General features: G+C 38.5%; 1 protein-coding gene across 1 annotated transcript in view; it reads right to left on the reverse strand.

The window, feature by feature from the left end:
• LOC100115531 (glutamate receptor ionotropic, kainate 2) overlaps nucleotides 1-27,707 on the reverse strand; it is a 661,409-nt gene that overhangs the window by 355,841 nt on the left and 277,861 nt on the right. The window contains exon 6 of the mRNA XM_031925963.2: nucleotides 27,414-27,555. Within this exon, the coding sequence (XP_031781823.1) occupies nucleotides 27,414-27,555 (142 nt within the window). The remainder of the gene's footprint in view (nucleotides 1-27,413; nucleotides 27,556-27,707) is intronic.

A 27,707-nucleotide genomic window follows, 5' to 3' on the forward strand; every position in this document is an offset into this window, starting at 1 on the left:
ATTCGTCAGGTGATGGTGTGGTGAAGGATGACCAGTCGCATGCGCTAAGGAAGTCCCTTAGCTTCTCAGCACAGATTCCTTTGTAGTTTCTGTAAGTGTAGGTATTAGGTACGTAGCGTGGAATCTGTACGTCGAGTGTGGCTGTAATAAGGTCATGTCCATTAATGAAAGGTGTGTCAGTATGAGAGCAGGCGATCCTGCTCATCGATTAAGCAAAGGTCAAGCCAGGTGTCAGAGTCTTGTCTATGATGAGTTGCACCATATGGCACAGAAATAAGGGAGTTCTCGTCGATGAAAGCCTTGATGAAATTGGCGTCTTCAGACGAGGAAAGTTGGTCAGCATTGAAATCACCCATGATGACCTTCGTGGAGTAGTTGTGCATGTGTGTTGTTAGTTGCTCAATAAAGTTAGATCCCTGGATAAAGGGAGAATGAGGAGGGCGATACACAACCCCCACGAAGATGGGCGATATTCCCTTAGCTGTGATTTCACAGAAAAGATACTCCGGCTTACCTGGTTTGCCCGACCATTCACCATCAGATGACGAGATGATACAAGCTGTCAGTGAGTGATGGATGTAGAGAGCCACACCTCCACCGTTCCTGTTTCTGTCCCGTCTGTAAAGAGTGTAATCGTCCAGTGAAGGGATGGACGATATCTTGTCGCTTAGCCAGGTCTCGGTCACAGCCACTACGTGGAAGGGGGAACGAGTGGACAAGAAGAACCTGATCATCTCAATGTGACCCGTAAGGGAGTTCGCATTGAGATGACAGACCCTGAGACCCCCAGATAGAGACGCTTTAGATGTAGATGTGGATGTGTTTGATGTTTTAGACGGTGGTTTTGGTGGAATGATGTGTAAGTGTTTTAATGTGTGGTGTCCGTGTTGGCTATTGGCGGTGTTCGGGCTAAAAAATCTTCCAGATCAGCCTCTGTAGTGATGATGGTGGCCCGTTCATTGTCTTCGCCAGAACGGATGAGGATCCTACCATCCCTCACAAAAGAGCGGCATCCTTTCCTCCTCTTTGCCTCCAGCCTTGCCCTGATTCGCAGCTTGTGAATATCTGGAGGAAGCAGCTCATTTATATTGATGAGTCCCTGATGGTCTGGACAGAGAGCTCTCGCTTCCTCCAGTAGCGCAGCATCCAGTTCACTAGTGTGAAGTTTGCGCTTCCTGGCTTTGGCCACTATGATGGAGCGGGCCAGTGCACTGGAAGAGAGGGTGACAGCAAGTGGTGGAAGTCTGCTGTCACCCGGCGCACTGATGTTCGTTGTGTCCAGTCTCCCCATGATCCTGACGGACGCCACATCCCGCTTCAGGACCGTGGGATCCAGTGCAGCCAGGACCGAGTAGGCCAGGAGCTGCAGTGATGTCTCCTGGGTGTAGCCCAGGCCGGTGATCACCACCACGTTGTTGGAAGTACGCTCCTGCTTCCTCTTTAAATCGGCCAGCTCGCTGCGGATGGTATTGAGCTCCTCCGAGGCCGGCGCAATGCTGTTGTTCTGCTGCTCTACAGGGCTCCTTGACGACAGCTGTTGAATTTGTGCCTGCAGCTCAGAGATGGAGGACTCGGCTTTACTTAGCCGAGTGTTGAGCGCAGGCAAGTCGTCAAGGGCTTTGAGGCGTTTCTCAAGCGGGCCAAGTCGCTTCTCGATTTTTGAGACCCGTTCAGACACGGTGTTTTGCGCCTGAAGGGCCTCATTTTGGACCCGCTTGATATCATCCAGTGCCGCAATGATGTCCTTGAGGGACGCCTCGATTGACGCCTGTGTCCTCGCCGGCGACTGCGCTCTGGAGCCGGCAAGAGATGGAGGCGCAGACCTATTCTTCTTGGGCACACCTGTTAAAGGAGTGCCCTTGGTGGATGTGCTTGCCGTTGCCGCTGTCGCTGCCGCTGCCCTTGCCCTCGTCTGCGTGGTCTTGGGCGTGCCGACGTCTGTATATTCTGCTGCACAGGCAGCACAGACGAGTGTGGCATCATTCCCCACCATTATGGACCGAAATGAGACACATATGGTGTGGAAATGGTCATTGCACAACTCGCATGTCTTCATTCTTCCCCTGGCTGCTTTGTTGCATTGAGCACACATAACAGGTGTTTCGGCACTTTTTCCACCAATTCCGCTCATTCTGGACGAGGTTATGTCACTGTCGATAACTTACTGACAGTCGATAAAGTAGAGTATGTTGGAGGATAATAGCTGGTGGTAAGTTATCGACTGTTTTTGATGGTAGCGACGCTGACGGAGGAAAGAGAGATGCCGTGCAGCGAGGAGAAAAGCCGTGCGTGTTTGCAGGTTATGTTTCAGCGACAGATGTTGTAGCAGGAAAAAAAGCAGAGTAGTAGATTGCAGCCTCCAGTGAATAATATGTCACAATGAAGGTTGCAGAATAGCGCATGCAACAGACTACAAAAGAATAGGCCCGAAGGCAACGTGCGGCAGTAAGAGTGCAGAGAAAAATGAGTAAAGCAAAGTAGGACTATATGTACTCACGTGAAGTTGGCAGAGAGAGAGAGGGAGCTGGATAAGTTATTATTAAATATAGAAAAATTGTATTAAGTTTATACTTTTTATTAGTCATTTTAGAGCTACATATCCGTACGGGTAACTCTTATCGTTGGCAACAAAGCGACGTTTAGAGTAGACAGGTTCACAGACTTTACATTCCGCGCGTGTGATCACATCATGCAACGCTGTACGTCTAATCGAATCAAAAGAGACAAATGTCGGTGGTATTCAATCGGATAGCTTTGATCTTACATACACACGATTTACGGCCGTCAGGTGTTAGATACTTATAGGCATAAAATTTTGGTCGGCCGGAGACAAAGCATGTAATGTATGTGCCTAACCCATAGCCCGCCAACACGTCAGTGATTTGCCCTAAAAATAGTCCCGTTGACGGCTCATACTCGCAACCATTCTCTCGACTCACATACACTACGGAATCTGTGTCATAGTACAGCACGCATTTTTCCAGTGGCTTGAGCTCGGAGAAAAGCTTGAGCCGAGACCGATCAGTAGTATAAGCAGCGATAACCACGTTGCACTGTGGTGACGGCTCAATTTCGGCATCCGCGTCATTATTTCCTCAACTGTAGACGATTTTATCGTTAACCAACAGTATAGAATTCACAAGTTTATCGGGGGTAGTTAGTAGCTCGAACAATCTTTATAGGTCTCTTACTATTTCAGTTTTTGTCATGTTTTCGCGTTGCCCAAACTTACCCCACAACGAGTTAAGACATAGCTTTACCACGGAGCGCAGACCAGCATTGAATTTCATCCGACTTTAGTCGAGTTTTATGCCCTTCTCTTGCTCAAAGTTTTGAATATAGCGATCTATTGCTTGCTCATCATCATTTCTACACTCTAGTGGGTATCCCGATGCATAGGTCTTTTTCGCGAAGAATTTATCAATGTAACGTCCTGCTTATAATCCTTGATGATCTCGTTTTGAAAAACAAAAATGTAATGTTGTTCTTTTCTATCGGCGTACCACTCTAAAAATGTTTTTCGCTTCTCGACACCAATCGAGACGGGTGAGTAACTCTCTACGGGTGGTATCTCGCCCACGTAGTTTTAATTCTCCGGTCTGTTGAATAAGTGGGGAAATGTTTCCTTCCTAATACCGCCGCCCAGTCCGTAAGCTTTTGGTAAAGCGCTCAAAGCCATATGGGAATAATTTAAACTATCGAGACACTTTATGTGGGCAAACTTCATCATAATTATTTTTGACCCGTTTAGTTGTTACTGTTTCACTGGATCGTCCTTGAACACATGCTCTCGCACCCTGGAAAAATTACACGACTCAGAAATATTTTCGTTATCCAGACATCAACTTAAGATTTACCACTTCTTAACCTTGCACTTTTTGGCTGGTGAGTGGCTGTTGCAATTGTTTATCCAACTGGCTGAAGTGGTCGTTGTTGCTTGACTGCATCTATCAGTTCTTGATTTCGATTCTTAGAATTTGGTGGTTGTTGTGATTTCATTGCGTTTGGCGTTAATGGGTTTTGTATCTCTATTGTAGATTCCTGTTGATAGTTAGCTGACTGAACCGTTGGTAAGGTAGGTCTCACAGATTAATCAGTAATTTTTTCTAAAAATGCTGCATAGGTTAGAATCGTTAGGATCATGTATAATGTCGAGTTTTGTCTTGTATTTACTATTTGAGAAATTGCAATTTAAACATTTGATGACATCATTTAAACAGGTGCTGATCTTGTGATTATTTGCACACTTAAGACATGCAGAATGATTTTGAAAATTTTTGCCATTAAGCCTAAATCTCCCACAATTGTAGCAGGGTCTAATAATTATCGAATCATAAACTTTGCAATTTTGGTAGCCAACAAAAATCTTGTTTTTATTCTCTCTAACAAATTTGTAGATGTCAGCAGGAACTTCCATCAGTACGGTGGTTAGTTTAATTGCTTTGTTTTTGTACATATGTAGTACTTCACCCTAGTTTGCGAAACTTCCAAAATTCCTCTCTTTCATAGCGTCTTTAAGATCCTCGATTTCATGTTTTTATAGTTGTCGATTTCAAGAATTTTGTTTTTTGGGTTTTTGAGGTTATCTATTTAACCTCACAAACATCTTCAAGTTTATGTTTCAGCACATCTTCAATTAGGGTAATACTTTCACTGTTCAAACAGTTAATTTTTAGTCTGTATCCTCATTTGAATAACAATACACTCTGTTATTTTCTCTTTATATCTACAGTTTTGTCACCTACTTTTTTCACGGTTATCTTAGGCACCATTTTTTGCAATGGTTTTAGAAAACTTACCACCTCTGTGTATGACAAGCTAGCTGCGGTATTTTCTTGTTGCTTTTTCTTTAAGTATTAGGTTTTTTCCTTCCAATTCACTAACTAACTGATTCAGTAAAAGATTTTCTGTTTTCACCAGTTTGTACTTTTCTTCGATATTTATGTTAAGACCATCTTGGGCTATTTCTGTCAATTTACTTAATATTTCTTTTCTTACTTTTTCTGATTGTTTCAGTTTTATTTGGGCTATCAAAAATCTCGTAGAGTCGTTTGGATCTTCTTCGTCGATCTTAGAGGTTATGCTTTTACTGCTGCATAGACATAGGAGAAATAGACTGCGTGTGGGCTGCTGCATAGACATAGGAGAAATAGACTGCGTGTAGACTGTGTGTGGGCTAGCGAAAGTGGCACCCAATGAGAGAAAGACAGCGTACCTTCTAGCCTATATACGAAGCATTGGATAGAAGGAATGGTGTCTTTGTCTTACACACAGGTCAATGAGTGCCACATATATATATATATATATATATGTATATATATGTGGGGGTCCCTTCCGAGCACCACCAAGGGACCGACGCGCCACCTGGCGCACCACCACGCCGTGGCGAGCGTGAGGCGAGCTTAGGCGCTTATCAGTCTCGGTCTGGCCGTCGATCTGGACAGACCTTTCGGTCTTACATCTTATTGTTTTCTACAGTCGTTAATAATATAAGTTGTTTGTCATTACACACCAAGTCATCACTTATTAACTTGGTCTGTCCTATTCCTGCCTTATCTCCAATCGGAGCGCAGAAGGGACTCTTTCATTTCCAAATATATATATATATATATATATATATATATATATATATATATATATATACGCTCTCGCACAATTCCCCGCTATCGTTACCCATGTATTGTGCATATTCCCTCGCTATCGCTCTCCCCTCGTATTGTACCTCCCCGCTATCGTTTCCTCACCCCCGCTATCCCTATTAGCTACCGATTACTGCGTGTTACCGAGCTACCGTTAGTAAATAAGTTAGCGATTAAGTTAAGTTAGCTAGTATTAGAGTTTCCGTTAAGTAGCTGTCAGAATGCACGAGTGTGCGCGGAGAGGACGGGCAAGTGTTGTGTGTCGTCGCGCGGTCGTGTCGAGGTCGTCACATCGTGAAGAGGTTTTCGGGAATTTATTATAGTAGTACGGGTTTTTCACGACGCGGTATATGGAAAAATAAGCGTCTGATGGGCCGGGGAAATCGCATAACTCGCGAGAATACGCCGCGACGGACGCGCTGGTCGTCGGGGCCGGTAGACGATTAGAGAGGCGAGGCGGGTATTCGCCCGCACCGACAAGTCGGCGGACGGCGCGCTGACGAGCGTGGTGGTGGCGTCGATTGCTCGGTGGGCGCGGGTGATCTCCCCGGAAGGAGGTTAGAATTATTAAAATCGTTGCGGGGCCGCGTGTAGAAATTCGCTCTTACTCACGATGACCTCGATAGGCGGCGTGACGTGCCGCATAGTAGTTTAGTTAGTTCAGCGTAGTGCCTCTGGACTGTAGAGGCCGCAGGTTTTCGTCAGGTTGCCGTTGTTGTTAAGAGGGAAAATGAAGAATAAATATGACATATCATATCAGCAGCAAGCCTTAATGAGTTTTATGACCCACGACCCTGTTTGATACTCCACCCCTTCCTTAGAGCTAGCCGAGCTCATCTCCCAAGCCGTCAGGTCCCAACACACGGTGGCGCACACACGGAAAGGGGATCGCGGGATCCCTGGCATCTCGATGCCTGGCGCTCTGGGCCGAGGCGGCCCGCCACCGTGTATGCACTGGAGTGTGACGGCGCGCGAACATAGATTTAAGAACGCTGGGCTGCGCTAGCAGACCCCAGTGTTTCAATATGTATATGCCTGCGTGGATGAAAAAAATATATAATTTAGCCAAATGAATCAATCTTTGATGACATTTTGTGCACTCTTATCAATTCTGGCTCCTCGTTCGTGGAGTTTTTACTGGTGATAAATGGCTTTCGCCGATATCATAAATTACTGTGTTCCTAGATTCATTGGCATTTGAGTAATGCATGACTTCCAACGTTTCATTATTTTCTGGGATAAATCCATGCCCCATTTGTATGTTTGTGACAGGTGGACAGTTTTTAAATCTCTTTGTTAGGAATTGACGAGTTTGTTCGTGATCTTTTTGGTGTATAAGAAAAATTTTATATTGAATGATCGCCCATTAGCCCATGAATAAAGAGCTTTAACATCTAGAATTTCTTTATTTTTTGCAGCTTGTAAGCTCGCTCTTGTAGCTTCTCTCTTTACTATCGCTCCAACTCCATCGCAACTACCTTTTCCGTGTGCTGTTGCAAAACAGTGCTATTTAGCATCAACGCCAAAATCTCTCTTATGAGTCATTAAACTACTCATTTGATAACGATTTTTAAAATGCTGTTTAGCACCATCAGTAGCATATATTACCTTTTTTACTGTGGGACAAACCTTGCGAATTTCAGGTATAAGCTTTTGCTGCATTATGTATACTGCAGTGGCATCATGAGTAATACAGTCGGACATAGATACTGTACTTTAGCTTGCCTTCAGATTTATAATAAACAACATCAGGAAAAATCCTACTTTGATCATTATTAAAATGAAATGCCTGTGCAGCATCTTGGGCTGTAAAAGCATAGTTCTCAGCAAAATCCAATTGAGCAAGAACCTCTTCATCTGACAGATTATTTTTCATCCCAGAAATAAACTTTGATTGTTCCTTAGCGATGAAGTGATGAGGTATCAACTTTTCTAGGCTAGAACATAAAGTTTCAATAAATTCTTGCGATGTTAGGCATTGTTTTATCAAAGTGTATCTATCGGTTGATTGCCACGTGCTGAAGATGACTTGATCAATATTGTGTTCATCCATAATATTCTCAACGTAATTAGAAAACTTTTGAATGTCCGGACAAAATTTGCATTCATTCAAATAACAACTTGGTTTGGGATCCTCACGTAGAACGAAATTCAAACAATCTTTATAATTCTTCAGAATATTGTTTGAGATTTTTTCTATATTTACTGCGTCAATCATCGCCTTGAAATTTTGGTGTATCGTACATACACATACATTGTGTGTACCAGAGGATCCTGCAAAGACAGTTTGGTCTCAGTTCCGCAAACTTGGTAACCCCAATCGGATGTTCAGGAAACTGTTCTTTAAATTGATTATGAAGGTTCTTAATATCAGTAAGTAATAATCTTTTCTGCACTTTTATTTTTTCACCATATAAATAAATACTGACGGTATCTTTTTTATTTGGCATAATTCTGCTGTTAAGATCATTTTCGTAAAAATCTTCAACTTTCTGAGTAGTTTCTGCAGGTAATATTTTTCCACGTTTTGCAACAGGAGAATCCAAAACGCCATCTGATTCTCTTAACTGTTTTGCTTTACAAGCCATTCTGTGAGACACACCAAATTGGTTCATAATTTTACGTATTGCCCAGTGTTCGGGCAAAATAGTAAGAATACTGACACGTAATGGATCGTTCTCCGGCAGGGATTGGAATTTGTTTTTAAGTCCAGTTAAAATATCTGTAAGATCATCTTGCATAGGTGCATCCGTGTTTGAAACCGAAGGTGAGTCAGTCTCTGATTCAAAATCAACACTCATACTGACGTTTGGAGATGACAAATCATGTAGTTTGTAAAAGGATTTTCTACATGTATCACAAATCAGTGAAGATGTTGGATAATCAGGATAGACATCTTGAAATTCTTTGGAGATCTTCCTAAGAGATTTGCTGTGTCCTGCATTACTATCAAATGGATTAACTCATCTATCGATACGATATTTTTTCGCAGGAGAAGACATTGTTGTAGGATATGAGAAAGCACAACCAAAACAAAAAAAATGTTAGAAATAACAAAATTACGGCTAGTACAGTTGAACAAGGAGTTGCCGATAAAGTAAGACTTACTCAACAACTGCCTTAAAAAGGATGTTGAAGAAGAAGTCGCCAATGTATCTATTAATGTACCTATTAACTATGACGCTACTTCACTTGTGGGTAATGCGCAGCCGCCTAGCGGCGCGCCGCGGTACTAGCGCCGCGGTGATAAGCGCTGCAGCGTGCGTGGCGTGTTCGGCGGGTTGCGCGTTAGCAGGGGCTTTTCGCGAGAGAGCCTGCGGGTGGGTTATGACAAATATCCGCCAGTTTATATTGGCCATATTGAATTTTGAACTTTTGAGGTTAAAAAAAGATTCAGCGGCCCCTTAAACTCCCATACCGATACTTTAAACTGATTTAAAATCGTTCATTGCGGTAAAATAGTTTTGGTGGTTGTATAATGTCCGCCATTTTGGATCGGCCATTTTGGATTTAAAAATTTCGACGTTAAAATAAGGTGCAGTGGCCCCAAAAACCCTCATATCGATACTTTAAAGTGATCTAAAATCATTTGTTGCGGTAAAATTGGTTTAGTGGTGGTATAATTTCCGCCATTTTGGATCCGCCATTTTTGATTTTGGAATTCCGTCAGCATTGTCAATAATATGTCCTATCATGAGTTGTACATGCTTTTTGGTGGGATATTTCACAAATTAGAACATTTTTACTATTGTTTTTGTTGAATGTGCTATGAAAACGTGGGTTTCAGGCCCCATATTTTATGCGCCACATTGGATTTTTGATAAGGCCAGAACTTGCCAGAACTCAAAAGCCCTTGACCAGACGATCATTTTTAGACCCCAACCGTCTTGTTAGGTTAACCCAAATTTTGGGTGCCCTGATGGTCCGGTGTTCTATATGTTCTATATGTTGACTGGTGCCTGACTCCCGAAAAAAATTATAGCGCGATTCCTTCATTTGGCTTTAAGTTCTAGCTGCTCAAAGTTGATGATTTAAGCGGACCTCACCACCTTAAATTTAAGAAAAATGATATATTGTTTTTTTTTGTGTAAATGTACCTTAAATTGTTTAACTACTTAATTAAACAATTATATTAACTCAAGAATACTGTAAAAATGATCAAGCAATGTTTATAAATATCATATGTCAGGTACAATATATCTTCGAAGGCCAAAAATCTCAATTTTCATTATTTCAGCTATCGCAGACTTACTTAAGTTTTGGGCTTCGAAGGGCACTTTTTTCTTTATGGATCTACTATAAACACATAAGTTTATGGAGTAAATGCGGGAATTTAATAAAAATTTTAATTTGAATAAGTTGTCTACAATTTGATAAAAAAATTTATTCAAATATTTAGAATATGACAAAAATTATGCTAAACTTAAATTAAGCATAATTTTTGTCATATTCTAAATATTTGAATACATTTTTTTCGAAGACCTATTATAGCTGACATGTGATATATATATATATATATATATATATATATATATATATATATATATATATATTGTTTGATGATTTTTACAGTATTCCTCAGTTAACATAATTGTTTGATTGATTATTCAAACAATTTGAGGTACTTTTACACAAAAAATCAATATCTCGTTTTTTTTTAAATTCAAGGTGGTGAGACCCCATAAGCAATTTTGGCATTTTTTGCCTATTTTTAATAACTTGTAGCTCATAAGTGATTTTTAACTAAAATTACCCTGATACTTTATTTGTGAAATTTTCTGAATTTTTTAATAAAAGTACTTTTAAAATACCCGATACGTATCGGTAGACATGAAATGTACTAGGTTATAAGTGTCAAATTTGCATGTAAAGCCACTTATCAGCCATTATATTATGTTTGTTTTCTACATAACTTCTAGTAGAAGGTATCTTTTTACTGTATTGAGCTTGTCGGATTCCGGATCGAACATTTTGATTTTCATATTTTAAGGTTGAAAATGCAAATAAGGTAACCTTAACACACACACAGACACACACACACGCACACACACATATATATATATATATATATATATTGAAAAATTCAGAAAATTTCACAAAAAAAAGTATTCAGGTATCTTTTATGAGCTATAAATCAAGAAAACTGTACTTATGCTGACAAAAAGCGGCACAAAAGATTACTTATGCAGACAGAGGCGAACTTATGCGGACGTCAGCATAAGAATTTGTATGATTGCTTTAGCATAATTGGTTTTATGCGGACTTCTTTTTTATATACGTATTCGTACTTATGCGGATGCGGCGAAGCCATATATACATATATTTTATTTATTTTCTTTATTTTAATTTTACGGAAAAAAATTTTCCTTTGAATACCATGTAGTAATACAGAGAAAGATTTTTGTTGTATTAGTACATAATATCTAAATTGATAATAATAAGGAAAAGAAGAATAGTGAAGATTAACTATGTAAGTAGTAAGTAAGCCTGTATGGGGAGACATAACAAATGACGTCATCACTAGCGCATCATTATCTTATCAATGTAAACAAGTAATAAAGATAAGATAAGGTATTATGTTTATACACATGTAATTAAGATAAGAGTCATGTTTATACCGTGTAAGTCAGATATCATGTTTACATAAACAAACAAGATATCTTTACCACAATATTAAACAGTATGTTTATTACTTGTTTGTATAAACAAACATGATACTAATCTTTATGACACGTGTATAAGACATCTTAACGATATGTTTACATGATAACATATCCTAATTATTTGTTTAGAAGATGAGATTTTAATGATGTCACCATCCTCTAATATAAACATGTTTGTTTATACAAACAAGTAATTAACATTATCTTTATTACATGTAATATAGATAATTTTAATTAATTATTTATGTAAATAAACAATACCTTGACTTAATTATTTGTTTACATTGATAAGATAAGGATACGTTAGTAATGATGTCATTTGTTGTCTCCACACACCAAGTTAGTAAATAAAAAAATCATTTCTTACAATATATAATGGTTTTTATTATAAAAAAATTATATATTTGAATTATCATCAACAATGTAAATCCAATCACACATGTGTACAGATATGTACACTTACGCGAGCGCGCACACACACACACACACGCACAATCGTGACCACGCTGTGTCGTTCGTATTGTATAATTTTCGAATGTATCGTATGGTCTGCTAACGCACGAAGGACACTAGCTTCTTACACTGCGCTCTCTCCCACTCACACGCATACACTCTTTCTTACGCACACGCTCTCTTTTCTCCCTTTCTCCTTTTCTCTCGCACGCACAAGCTTTCCTTTTCTCTCTCTCTCTCTCTCTCTCTCTCTATCTCTCTCTCTCTATCTCTCTCTCTCTCTCTCTCTCTCTCTCTCTCTCTCTCTCTCTCTCTTCACCTCTCTTTTTTTTCTTACGAACACACTCTCACACATCACTCCTTACTCTTAATTACTAATCTAGTCACATACGTACGGGTAAATATAATTAGTGATATAACTTACGCGTTCATTATACACTATACATTCACACACAAACACAAAATATCACTATACGACGTCAACTATCTCGTCTTCTTCACTTGCTTCTATCTTCATGACGACAGGCTTTTCCATGTCAGCTAAGTCATCGGGAGATGCATGCGAGTCAAACTGAAAAAATTCTTCTCCTATATCGATTTGCATGGCGGCATCGTCCACGTCCTCCCCCTCCACTTCCTCCGCTTCCTGCGCTTCCTCTTCCCGCTCCTCTCTTTTCGCGATTAACACCATAGCAGCATCTCCATTGGTATGTACCTGTGTAAAGATACACATAATTAACTTATTATGGCAAACAAAAGATTTACCTTACGAACTAACCTGCTGATACACCAACTCCTCGGCAACCTCCTCCGTCTCATCCCTCTTCGCTATTCCTACGCTGCAACACCACAGTTCTCTTCTGCTGCATGTCGTACAGCGTCGCGCCCTGCACTCCGTGCAGTACGTCCAGCGTGTGCGTATGGTCATACGCTTCATCACCCGCGCACATACTTCACATACATCCCCAAGCTTAGGGATGTAGCAATTGACGGGGCCGATGGAATGTGAACTTTTCATGATTCGTTTGATTACTTCACGCTCCTCATACAGCTCAGCATACGTGTCGCGGTGCTGCTGTATGAGCCGCGACGTACGCTCCATCCGCGATTTTAGGAGAGAGCATTTCTCCTCCAACTGACGTAAAACAACACTTTTCACAGACATCCTAGTGGAACTACGATGAACTTGGAACTGACGACTGTAGTCCAAGCAGTCATCTGTAGGGCCAAGGAGGAGAAGGAGGGACGAAGGAGAAAAATTTAGATTTGTGCTGATTATTGTTCGATACCGCACGTGTGCTCGTACACCCGATACCCGAACGAGCTGGCTGACGCGTTGTGCAGCGAAATGCTTGACGGATACGGGATACTTTTTACGAGCGCGAGAGAGCATAACCTTTGACTCTCATGTGCTCTTCGCAGGAAGTTGATATTTTTTAGTATCTACTTGTCGCCATGAGTCTTAGCAGGCGATACCTATACAGCGGAGATGAATTAGTGTGACAAAACAACTATACGTATTTGATACTGCTTGCTGCTCGACGAACACGGGATACTTTTTTACGATTGTGTGTGTGTGTGTGTGTGTGTGTGTGTGAGAGAGAGAGAGAGAGAGAGAGAGAGAGAGAGAGAGCATGACCTTTGACTCTCGACTGCTCTAAGCGTGAACTTGATATTTTTAGTATCTACTCGGCGGCAAGAGTCTTTGCAGTCGATACCTATGCGCGGAAAAAATGGATCAGTGTGACAAAACAACGGTTCAGAGTAATCTCAAATGTAATTAACACGTGGATTCTCGGAGCCGTATACTTGATACTGCTTGTGTAAGAATCGCTATGGTCATCGCTTGCACAGGAAGTCGAATGCTATTAAATGTGATAGAGCATTGATTTCAGCCGCCTTGTATCGTGCGAGAATCGTCGACGGTATCATTATTTCAGATTGTTATGCATCTTGGACCCGTGAGAGCGTAGGTAATATAATACCTATGAATCAGTCGTTCCTCTTACCGTGTAAGTGATATTCGACGAAATTTTGATACTCGCGAATGATAAAGCTGAGGCAAAACTTATCACAGGATGTTATTTTTTGCGCTTTATACTGTTGCGCGAGTCCACACCCCCCCCCCACTAGCAAGACGTTTTTTATACTATATAAACCCTACGTTGACCTCAGGAGCTCAGTAGTCGTGAGAGTAGTTGCATTAAATCAAGAGCTCGCAAGCATGTATAACGTAGCCGAGGAGTCTTTACGCACTGTAGTGCTTCGCATCGCGGGCAATCTTCAAGCAAATTGTGTTGTTAGACGCAGGTGTACAAGAAGCAGGTGTCTACGCGTGAAACGCATGGTTGCGTGCCAATTATGCCGCGAGTTTTCACGTCTTTTACGATGTTGTGGGCCACGGAACATTGCACAGCTTCATAGACTCACTTTTAAAAAATGCAACTTAGCTGTGCGATGCGCAGCAGAATTTTGTATGCAACAGAATTTTGCGCATTTACCTGTGTTGACGCGGTTAATGACAGCATTCGAGGAGAATAAAGGTGAGTACATTTTTATTGATTGCAATTTTTCTGCACTATATCGCGTTGTCATTAATAAAAATCAAACAGCGCTTGTACTTGGCAACGAGGTAAACGGTGCCACAGCTGATAGCGTCGTCTGCTGCTGCTACAAGCTCTGTTCCATTCACTCACGCGTAACGCAGTGTTTTATGCTCTTACCGTAGAACGTGTCAACTGCTATGTAAGACGCTTAGTGTTTTCAAGTCGTCTTACATCTGTCATATTACATAGCATGCGATGCGTATCTCTCTATCATTACAGTAATATAACGAATAATTATAAAATCAAAGAATATACTTTTTTAAACAACTACAAGAGAATACTTTTTTAAACAATTGTTTTGCTAGCTATACTTCTTGCTTTTTTATTAAAAAATGTGTAATCAAATATCGGTTTTAATTCATTCGACATCAAAGAGATTTTATTTTCATGTGTTGTATGCATCACTACCTTTGAATACATATAACGTTTATTATAAAAAGTAAGCTGTGTATTTTTAACATAAATTTGTTTTACATTTCAGCGTTAGAAAATTTATTAGCCGACATAACCTCTAATGAAGATGATGATGATGATGATGATATTACAGAATACACATCAAGTGAAAATGTTGAACCTACGTCATCGGATGAAGGTGAGGAGGAGGTGGAGGAGGAAGAAAGAGAGGCAAGTGAGACGGAGGAGGATGCAACGCAAGCGGGGAATACTGTAGCCGATGTACAGTTTGTACCGGCTGAAATGGTGGGGGTGAGCGCTGCCGATGCACACGGAGAGGAGTTGCGGGCGAAGGAGAGCGAAGCCGTAAGGAGAAAAGCAGCAGTAGCTGTGGCTGCGGCGCCTGTAGCGGTGCGTCTTCAGATGAATGAGGCGATGGAGGAGGAAGGTGAAGCAGTAGAGAGAGCGCAGAATGACCACGATGCTAGAGCGGAAGAGGCTGAAGATGTACCTGTCAATAGGGATTCTCAGCGCATCGCTAATGTTGACCACCTTCTTGCCACATGTACAGAGCCAACAGCTGCTGCTAATAATATTCTACAGCGCTTGATGGAACGAGCAGCTGATGAAAGCGAGAATATTATTGAGTATGCGCAGCATCCATCTGTCAAAAGACGGCAAGAAATCCTGGACTTTTTGGCCCGGCCAGTAGAACCCGAAGAAATGCGGTACACAAGAAGAAGCGCTGGAGGATTGGTCACCGAGCATTTTTTTAACCAGGGAAATCCAAGAGATCGTCAAATTAATGAACGTGAGTATTATGCTGTATTTGAATATACATTTTTCTTGAAATAAATTCTTATTTTTAAATATTATTTAACTTATTCGACGTGGTCTCGAAGGATTTGCAAAGTACCCCAGGGCTTTGAAACAAGATATCATGCGTATCATGTATGTTCGAAGAGCACTAGAAATACGTTGGTTTTTCAATGCTTGTAAAGAAAAATTCCATACTGTTAGACACTGAAAATTTACCTGAAGTGTTTAATCGCCTGGGACAGAGTTTTTCAGGACCACCAGAAGAATAATTTAAAAATAAGAAAGTGTAAAATAGGGTATTCAAATATTTTGTATTCATTAAATTTTTTCAGAACATAATCACTCTGACGATTCATCTTGTTCTTCTTCTACAACCATTTTTCCCTTATCTACATCATCTTCGAACACCAATACTTCTGTAGAATCGCAGGATTACGAGGCCGATGAAAGTGATTTTTCTATTCAAGTTGGTAGAGGACAAAGAAGAAGAATTGAAAATTCAAGCAGCAATAATGATGATTTGTCTGACTACGGACAAGAGGATAATCAGCCCAGTGAGGAGAATGAGGAGGAGATCAGCGAGGAGGATGAGAAGAGAAGCGAAACAGACGATAATATGAATTATCAAGGAGTCGATGAGGAAGGAGATGAGGATATCCAGCCTCCTGGTAATCGTTTTGATATTTTCCAACAAAATTCGCATTATATATCTAAGTATAAAATAGAAGGTAGACGTATTGTGCTAAAAATAAGATCTCCACCGAAGGATGGATCTATAAATCCGATAGTTTGGTTGGAGTTAGTTATTCGCGATATTTATTCTTATATAATTTCATTATGTAATGATAACGACATGATTGGCGTCTCCGTTAGAAGTTTAAATTTTGCACGAGGCCCGGGTGGGTTATCTTTACGATTAGTAAATAATTTTTTGGATGATTTATGGAATTTAATAAGCGGATTAGCTCAGAGTAATGAGGATTTTCAAATAGATGAGAGCTTTATACTAACATTAACACTTGTTAATATAACTAATGGTGGCCGAGGTGGAAGTAGAAAGAGGATAAATGTTGATAGCTTAGCTCAGAGATCGGTTGTATCTATAAGAAATAACGATAATTTATGATTGCCAAGAGCTTTAATTGTCTTTTCAAACAAAAAGCTTTAATTCTTTGAAACGAAGTTATTGATACTTGGAATATTGTCAGAGATAGCAGACGTGGTATGCAAAAAGAGCGCGCAAATCTCCTTACTATTAATGCAAACGTCGTAATTCCTATAAACGGGTGCAGTATACGAGAAATAGAGACCTACCAGCGGTATTATGTTGCAAAAAATATCGCTATTGTAATATACGATAGTTTGTCTTTTGGAAGTGGAGAACCGCCCTTTTACGATGGAAGACCTCTGTTAAATTCAAATTCTTTTCAAGTTATAAATCTTTTGTACGATGCGCGAAGGCGACATTTCAATACAATATTAAATTTAACCGGTGCTGCACGCAATCGTTTTTTTCTACGAATATTGTAATAAAAGCTATAGATACGTAGATGAGCATAGATGCACAGCCAAATGTGACAGGTGTTTTTGTGCACAAACGTGTAATTCTAATATAGATATTATAAAGTGTGTAGAATGTAACAGAGAATTTTACGGACAAATATGTTTCGACCGTCACAAAATAGATGGGTCATACAAAAAAAAATAATAAAAAAATATGCGATGTAGTAAAAGTTTGTAATATGTGTTGCAAACGAATTAATATCTACAAGTCAAAGCACGAGTGTGGAGTCAATTGGTGCAACTTATGTCGCGAAAAACATGATGTAAATCAGCTCTGTTATATTCAACCCATTAGACGTAATGTTAACGCACAGATTAATTGTAAATCCCCAAAGAAAAACTTATTTATTTTTTATGACTTTGAGACGTGTCAAGATTCTGCTTTTCGTGAACATGCAGAGATAAAAATACACATTCCAAATCTATGTGTTGTACAATAGGTTTGCGATAGTTGCATGGATAATGAAAATATAAATATACTATGCCATACGTGTGGTGTAAAAGAGCATATATATAAGCTAGATTTAAAACAGTCCACTAGCGAAGAATTTCGTTTCAGAACCTGTATTTTTCCCGATGATAGGTTGCGCTACGTGTATGTACCGAAAAACAAGTTTCGATAAAAGTAGAACATAGTATAGCTGAAGCATCAATCTGAGGAGAACGATGGCGGGGAAATCATCAAAGCAGAAAAACAAGGAAAAAGTTAGAAGAAGAAGAATAGGTAGAAGACAGCGTGGTGGTGGTGCTGATGCTGACAATACAGAGTGCGGCTGTCTACCTAAACATTTTACAAAAAAGTGTGTAGCAATACTGAATGCTCTTTGCCACGCTGACGGACAGTAACGTTTAGCTTTAATTCGCTCAGCAGACAAAAAACTCATCAAAAGTATATGTGAGTGTGCGTTAAATGTGTTACGAGGTTGTCAACAACAACCACAACATCAGCCAGATGAATCAAGTAATGGTTTGGAACAGCCGAGTGTGCAGACAAAAGGCGATAACTTATCACGTCTCAATGCTAAGATGCATGATATACTTTTTTCAAAAAGTATTACAGATGAAAGAGAAATATGTCAAAAGTATTTACAAATTTTAAGAAGTTATCTTCATTTTAAAACTTTAGAACGTCAAGAACTTTTATCCGATGGTAATACTGCTGCTGCTGCTGCTGGTGTAGAGATTGAAAATGAGGACACAATAAATCCTCTGTCTGATGAGGTAATTTTGACAAGTATACCTAAGGGTTATGTGAGGAAAGCTCGTTTATTGCTTAAACATTGGAAATCAACTGTACCTCATCGTATCAAATGGGATAATTCGGGTACAGTCAGCATCGACGGTAAAGTTATACCTCAGTCAAATATTATAGATTTGGTGGAGGATGCTGTTCAGAGCAAGGCAACAGATGAAGAACCTACTGGAAGATTTCAACTTGCTAATTTTATAGCATCGTCTAAATTCATAAGTAATCTGATTGTATTGTCGATTAGTGAAAATTTCAAACGTGCTTTGAACAAAATACCCTCAAGTAAAAGAGATAGTTCGGAGAGCGTTCAGACTTTGGAGCAAGGTGCAAGACTTGCTGCTTCAAAACGTTACAGCGAACGTTTGAACAAAAAAAATCCTTACCACGAAAATCAGACGATAAGTGTCTAAGCTATAATATTTAAGAATGTCTTATGAAAATCAATATTTTGACACTAAACACGAGGCTAGCTACGCAGGTGCACGTAACCTCATTCGTGTTAATAAGCAAAAAAATAAGAATAACGTTATTATTTGGTTAAGCAATCAGGATGCATACACGCTTAATCGTCCTATTAGGAGAAAATTTCCTAGACTCATGTACAATGTCAGTAATGTGGATGATTATTGGGAGATGGATTTGTGTGACATGCAGGCTCTCAAAACTTACAACGATAACTTTGCATATCTTCTCGTCGTAATAGATATTCTTAGTAAATACGCTTGAGTCGAGCCGTTTTATGACAAAAGTGTCAAGAGCGTCATAAGTGCTTTTGATAAAATCCTAAAAAGAGCTAATGGTTGCTCACCTGTACTTGTACAAACAGATAAAGGTAAAGAGTTTGTTGGTTCGAAATTTCAAAAATATTTAAAACAGCATGATATAAATTTTCGAGTTGCACGTAATCCTGATTTTAAAGCAGCAGTTGTGGAACGTCTTAATCGAACCCTCAAAGAAAGAATGTTTAGGTATTTCACACATAAAAATACACACAGATATATTGACGTTATTCAAAATATTGTTTATGCCTATAATCACACACTACACAGTGGTATAAAAATGATGCCTATTAAAATCCTGCCAAAGTCAATATGCGAAACGCCGATGAGGCTAGAAAAAATTCACAGAAAAGAGCACTAAGTCAGCGTAAACAGTCTAGAGTAGGTATATATAGAGTAGGTGAGCACGTTCGCATCAGTCGAGCAAAAGGTACCTTCGACAAAGGATACGAGAAGAACTACAGCGAAGAGATCTTTAGAGTACATGGAGTTTCACGTCGACAGAATCTTTATACCTACGAACTCGTTGATCTAGATGGAGAAATAATTGATGGATTTTTTTATCCAGAAGAACTCGTACGTGTCGGTGATGATCGTGTAGCAAAAAATAACGAATTCAAAATTGAACGAGTAATTAAGACTAAAGGTCGAGGAGTAAATAAGAAATTATTTGTGAAGTGGATTGGCTATCCAGATAAATTTAACTCGTGGATTAAAGCAAACGATATCGTAGAAATCTGAAACATATCTAGCGAAGAATTTTATCTGGTACTACCAAGCAACAGTAGTATGAAATATTTTCCAGATAACACTACGTCTTGCTTTAACACTCAACTATCTCATGAAGTCCGGCTATCTGGGAACTGGGCTGTTGCACTGACGGAAATACATATACCATGCACTATGGTGCATAATCAAAAAGATGAATGCGAAATAATATTTACCAAAACTAGTAGTAGCGGTAGTACAACAACAACAACAACAACAACAACAACAACAACAGCTAACGATAACGATGAGAAGCAGAAGCATAAGAAAAAGCAGAAGAAAAGAAGTGCGACAGAACACACGCATGAATTTGTAAATTTAGAGTACAGCGATAATTCTTTTCCACCTGGTGTATACGACAGCCTAAAAGATCTAGCAGAGGCTATAAATAATGTACCTGAACTTCACGGACATCTACTTATAGTGCCAGCAAAAAAAAGAGGCTACTACAACCTACGAAAAATCTGCGAATGTAAGGAAGCTCATTACTATAGTTTAAGCGAAAAAGTTAAACGTATATTTGGCATTGAGAATGAGAAGTATAGGCTAGAAGATTTTATAATCTTGAAACCACAGCCACCAGAGTCACGATATACAACAATCACAGGGAACAGACCTACTTGTTTAGCAAGAGCTATATCAGATCAATTTTTTGTCTACTCTGATATTTGCATTCCATACACAGTCGGTGATATTCAAGCATCACTTTTACTTATAGTTGTATTGGATAATTCCAAGTATAAACTGGGTGTAACTATGGTCAAACAATTTTCACCTCCTAATTACATAACACTGCTGAAAAACACGTTTCAAAATGTTACAATAGATATAAGGGATCAGCATGGTAATCATATACCATTCGAGTACGGGACGTTGACAGTTACACTTCACTTTAAACGCTGTCAGTAGAGCATGAAAAACAAAAATGAGTTACTACGTAGAATATTATTTCGATCAAATTGGTGCTGGGCTAGGTAGAGAAGGTGTACAATGAGGATCAAGCTATCAGCAAGGACACGGTGGTATAGGCCATTTCTTGAGTGGTTTATTTCGAAGAGTCTTACCATATCTCACTAGTAGTGCCAAAGCTGTAGGTAAAGAAGATATAGAAGCAGGAATAAATTTATTAGATGATGTGGGTAATCACGGTCTCAGTTTTAAACAAGCTGTGAATATGCGTGCACGAGAGTCTGGTCGAAATCTTAAACATAAGGTCGCAGATAAAATAGTTGAAATGATGAAGGGGTCTGGATATAAGCGACATAGTAAGAAGTGAAAACGTAAGTCGCGTAAGAGTCGTATAACTGGACGCAGTAGCACCAGCGGTAGTATGAAGAAAAGACGTGTCAATAAGAGTAAAGTTAGAAGCTCGAAAAAAAAGAAAGTAAATAGAAAGAAGAGGAAGCGCAGTGTCTCTGATATTTTTGGATAAACAACATCATTCCTTTTCTGCATTCAAACTCATGCGAGTGCATGAAATCAGAATTAGATTTATTTACTTTACCACCGACGCAAACGTCAGTGGAAAATTCACAATTCATACATTACAAGCCCGTTTCATCTCTCACCGACGATGGACCATTGGAATTTGTCGTTCCAGGAGGAAGTGATTATCTTGATCTTGCGCATACAATGCTCAGTATACGCCTGCAGATATTATTACCTAATGTTGAAATTGCGGCTAATGAGAGTGCCACAGAGTACTCTAAGGTAGCACCAGTAAATAATCTTTTACACTCACTCTTTAATCAGATAGATGTGTTCTTTAATCAAAAACTAGTATCACCGCCAAATAATGCATATCCATACCGTGCATACATCGAAACACTGCTAAATTATTCAGCGCCTACAATGAATTCTCATCTTACATCAACACTATGGTATTTAGATACTCCTGGCCATATGGAGACACCACCCAACACCCCAGTCACTGATCCAACAGCAAATAAGGGAAACGTTTATCGTCAGTATTTTTCAATTAACGGCCAAACTGTTGATCTAATTGGACATTTACATTGCGATGTTTTTAATCAAAATAAGTTTTTGCTAAATGGTGTTGAACTACGCTTACGATTAGTGAGAAGTAAGGATGCTTTTTGCTTGATGGATGCGTCTGATAACGACAAATTTAACGTACATATTAAAGAAGCATCACTGATTGTACGTCGTGTTAAAGCGAGTCCAGGGATTATGTTACACATGCGGACACTCTCGCAAAAGCCAGGGCTAAATATCCAATAAATCGTGTAGAAGTAAAAGCATTTACATTGCACAGTGGTGTTCATGGCGATACACTTGACAATGTTATCCTAGGCCAGATTCCTAAAAGAATAATCATCGGTTTCGTAGATAATAGAGCATTTAATGGGAATAGAAAGTTCAATCCTTTTAATTTTCAACATTTCAACATAAACTATCTTTCACTTTATGTGGATGGAGTACAGATTCCCAGCAAACCGCTACAGCTACGATTTACGGGGAGTAATTTAATATTCGTAGAATGTTATACATTATTCTCTGGTACGGGAATACACTTTCTGAATGAATCACTGGCGGTTACACGAACAGATTACAATAAGGGCTATTGCTTTTTTGCTTTTGATTTAACACCTGATTTATCTGCAAACTCATCATTTCATTGGAATCTTATAAAGCATGGTAGTGTTCGAGTAGAAGTCAAATTTGAACACGCTCTAGCAGCAACAATTAACTGCATAATTTATCCCGAATATGACAATGTCTTGGAAATAGATTCAAGTCGACAAATCATAACGGATTTCAATGCTTAGGAAGAGATGGTGGGGATAGAAAGAGAAACAACAGCAGCGCCTTCTACATCGTTAACAGTAAGAGAACAGGACACACTATGCTCAGTTCTCTTTGAACGTTTATACAGTTCACTAGTGCTACTTTACCTTCTGCTGCTGCTGCTAATCGCTCTTAAACTGTCATGGATTACATCATTGACGTTCAAGGTCTGGGAGATCTTAATAACAAATTTATTCCTAAAGAAGTGACTATACTTGGTCTAAAAAATAGAGCTATTGGACACTGGATCGTTAAGGCCCCCACAATTTCACGGAATTGTCCATTGGAATAAAAAGGTCTAACGAATACATCTGTAATCAGTTTCATGGTGTCCGCTGGCATGAAGGTGACATTAGTATGGAACAATTGCAATTTCATTTACAACAAGTGGCAAAAGTGGCTATACGTGTTTTTACTTGTGGACACGATAATTGGAGATATTTGGAAACTGTCATGTCTCGTGAAGTTGTGAATGTGGAAGAAATGTACGCGCCGACTTTTCAAGAATTAAAAAAGAATTATCCGGGCAGATTTATGTGTTTAAATCAGAGTATCCAAGATATAAACAACACTCGTGATTATGCTGTCAATCAGGCATATTTGTTAAGAAAGTGGCTGCACTCTATTGCCGAGGATATAACCCAAGATTCAGCGCAAAACTTTAGCGAAGCTTTATACTGTAAACTTCATTCTCGTGTTAGAACAGCAACATCTATTTATAGTGGACGTGGAAGCGACGTAGTTGATCATAGCTAAAACAATGAATAAACGTCAACTGCTAAGGGCCCTCAAACCATTAGCTGCCAAGACAGTTGGTGTATACGCTGCAGATAGAATCCCTAATGTTATGGAACGGCTATTATCGCAAACACAGATCATCACACCAAACAAGGAACACATTGGATTGCTATTTACATAGATGCAAATGGTTACGGAACGTACTTTGACAGTTATGGATTACCACCAATCTCACAACATCTTGTTAAAAGACTCAAAAGAAATTGTAAACGATATCAGTGGAATAAGCAAAAATTACAAAGCATCGATTCGCAAGTGTGTGGTCAATACTGCATTATGTTTCTTTATCATGTGGTTAATATACCTAACTTACGCACGTTTTGTAATAAGTTTTCACGAGATTTCAAAAAGAACGATGCGTTAGTGGATGCGTTTTATAAAAAACTTTTAAGAAATAAAAAAGTACGCTTGCGTTCAAGAAATATTAAGAGATTCGGAACTGAGCGTTCTCTTGGATCAGGATTTTGCAATCAAACATGTACTTCGAGAATATCTGCGAATTATTGAAACAATTGTCAAATATCATTGAGTAAAAATATGAATAAATTACAATCTTAAATATCTAAAATGCTCTCATTTACAATACCTTACTTGCTTCTACATTCCTGTTATCTGAAATACTGTAATATAAGAACTTTATCAATATAGCCGTTGACATCCAGAGTCATTTATGTTTTACTTTCACATCCTGTTTCATCATGCTCTCACTGTAAGTAGAAAACGATAAAAGTGCTCGTAGTCTAAACATATTGTTCTTAGAAGTTTGCGAGATGTAACCCTAGCTTTTGAGCGTTGAGCTTTTGACCGTTGACGAATATGATACTTTCTTTCCTGTCAGCAGGCTTCTTTGTGTTCTTCTGCGAATACACGAATAGCGAACACTTAAATAGCGAAAAACCGTGAAAAACCGTGAACAATCGCTGAAAATCGCATTTGTAGACGTTGGTAAATGTTAGAAAGTTTTCTTGTGAGTGTATTATACATGATTTTAGTTCATTGTAATGTGCCTAATACGAGTTAGGTGCTCGTTTTGCTTTTAACTACATATTTTGCATAAACTGTAGACTGTGATTGCATAAAGAAATTTTTTCAACAGTCTTTCTCTTTATCCAAAGCTTTAACACACTCACAGGTAAAGAGAAATACTGTTTTCGGTACTTGCAAGAAAAGTTATCCGTAATAACTGATGCTAAGTTGAAGAGGATATTTTTGATGGTCCACAAATTCGCCGTCTTTTTGAAGATGCCAATTTTATTACAAGCATGGACAACACTGAAGAAGCAGCTTGGCGGTTATAGGCTCGTATTAGGCACATTAAAATTAACTAAAATCATGTATAATACACTCATAAGAAAACTTCTAACATTTACCAACGTCTACAAATGCGATTTTCAGCAATTTTTCACGGGTTTTCACGATTTTTAAGTTTTTTCACGGTTTTCCGTAATAGACATATTTTCTCTTGTTACATAGTTCAATCCTCACTTTTCCCCCTTCATTCTCCCTACGTATCAGTATAAATACCTTTGCGATTCGGGGAGATACTTATTCTCACATGTACCTCCTTGAAGCATCATCATCATCATTGAAAAAATGGATAAATTAAAAAACGTATTCTCTTCGAGCAAGAAGAAGGAGGAGAAAAAGCCTCTCATTGAAAAAGATAAAACGTCAGAATCCAAATTTAAGAAGTATGAATACTCTAATAACACCTTCTCGTTTCCGAGACAACAAGGCTACAAGAGCTTGGATGAATAATCTTTGAATTTATACATTTTATTATCTAAAACGGTCCTTTTAAGGACCACAATATTTTCATAAACGTAGCGCAAAATAATAATATACACATTCCTCACCCCATACACCATGTAAGATTGATGTTTATATTAGAGGATGGTGACATCATTAAAATTTCATCTTCTAAACAAATAATTATGATATGTTATCATGTAAACATATCGTTAAGATGTCTTATACAAGTGTCATAAAGATATTTACAAGATCTTTATCTTGTAAATAAGGGGTCACACGTGTCGCATCCTTATCTTATAAACAAGTAATAAAGATTAAGTATCATGTTTATTTATACAAACAAGTAATAAACATACTGTTTAATATTGTGGTAAAGATATCTTTTTTGTTTATGTAAACATGATATACCTGTTTATAAACGTAATATCTTATCTTATCTTTATTACTTGTTTACATTGATAAGATAAGGATGCGCCAGTGATGACGTCATTTGTTATGTCTCCCCATACCGGCTTACTTACTACTTATGTATAAGAAAATAGCTTTTTCACAACTCAGGCTTGAAGTGGACCTCTTTTTACGCCAGAAAGAAGCGTAGAAAATCGTTTATTCCAAGCGTGTGTGAAAAAGTTCGAACTTGAGCGGGGGAAAATAGGCCATTTTTCCCTAGAGGAAAAAAAAAGGTCATTTTATTACGAGGGGAAAATAGTACATTACACAACTAGGGGCAAAAGTTGGCTTTTTCAAGCGAGGATGATGATTGAGCACGAGTGGAGTCGAGGGCGCCGCAGGCGCCCGATACGGATACGAGTGCTTATTCATCATCCGAGTCTGAAAAAGACAATTCACCCCTTGTTGAGTACCGTGCTTTTCATAATCAGGGCATCGATAGCGCTCTTCTTAGCCTGCCTGAAAAAGCAGAATTTTAAAAATTTTGGAGGCGAAAAGCGCGTTTTTGATGCACGTGTTATGAAAAAGCCATTTTTCCCCGCTATTAATACGTGTTTTTTAAGTTTTTGCAAATTAAAAAAATTTTTTTTAAATGAACTTTAAACAAAAAATAACTCTCTTTTGCACGACTTGAAATGCACGATTTTCTACGCTACTTTCTTGCGTTAAAAGAGGTCCTTTCTTGCCCTTGTAAAAAAATACGGTGTGTACTAAGAAAGTCTATCTCAGACTCGGGTGAGTGTTTTCAGCACTCGTCTATGTCTCGGGCGCCTTTTGCGCCCGAGACTCCGACTCGTGCTGAACACCCTGCTTGGAATAACCTATTTTCTCCCCTTGATGCACAATGTACTATTCTCTTGCAAAATTTTTAAAGCACGATATTGACATGAAATTGAGGCAACACAATCGGTTTGTTGATTTGCTATGTCTGAAATTCTAGAGATAGTTGATTTAAGATGTAGGTTTCTAGCTAAGGATTTCACATGGAATAATGTGTAATTATTCCTAAGCTGTCTAGCAGGTACATTGAAATTTAATTTTTCTAACAAAGCAAATCTATAAAACCTCTAACAATCTTATGAACTAAAAGTAAATTTTGGTAATCATGAAATGATTTAATCGTCGAAACGTGAAATTTTTGTCGAAACGTCAATAGGGCTATTGTCATGAGAAAACCTATTCATAAGACACTTAGCACGATATGCAAGTATTCTTAAAAACACATGTTAAACTTTAATATTATATATGTGAGAAGAATAATGAGGCGTCCAAATAGCTGAAGCGTAACAAAGTGTAGGTCTAAGCAGGGACATATATAATTTGTAAAAGGAATACTGTCTTGTAAAAGCTTGTATATCTATTAATGAAGTGTAATACTCGTAACGCTTTATTTTTGACATAATAAAGATGGCTTAAAAAAGTAAAATTCTCATCATATATTACACTTAAGTCCCTAATTTCTTTAACACGGTCAAGTATTATGCCATCAATATTATAGTCATTATCTACGTACGTGGAACTATTGTGTATAGTTAGAGTATTACCCTATTAATGTTTAACGATAAATTATTCAATTTACACCATTTGATAAAGTTGTTCACATCACCATATATAATAAGGTAATCATATATAATATTTATAGAATATCAAGTTAATTTATAAACACTTCATACCAATGATGTAATCAATAAATTAAAATATTCTGTAATGATTCCAACTTCTAATGCTTGCTGTAATAAATCTTCTAAAATATCATAAGAACAATCAATAATTATATTTTTTTCTCCAGAATGTTTTATTTGTCCAAGGGTAAACCTAAAAAGTTGGAACATATTTGTTAGGATCCAATTATAATAATAAATGGTGCAATGAAGAGATAGTGTAAGAAAGTGGAATTGACTTGATTTATGAAAATTATGCTTGTTTACAAGTTATCAACACGTGGTTAATATTGTGATGCAACACAT

Source organism: Nasonia vitripennis (assembly GCF_009193385.2).
Source record: "Nasonia vitripennis strain AsymCx chromosome 3 unlocalized genomic scaffold, Nvit_psr_1.1 chr3_random0006, whole genome shotgun sequence".
Lineage (NCBI taxonomy): Eukaryota > Metazoa > Arthropoda > Insecta > Hymenoptera > Pteromalidae > Nasonia > Nasonia vitripennis.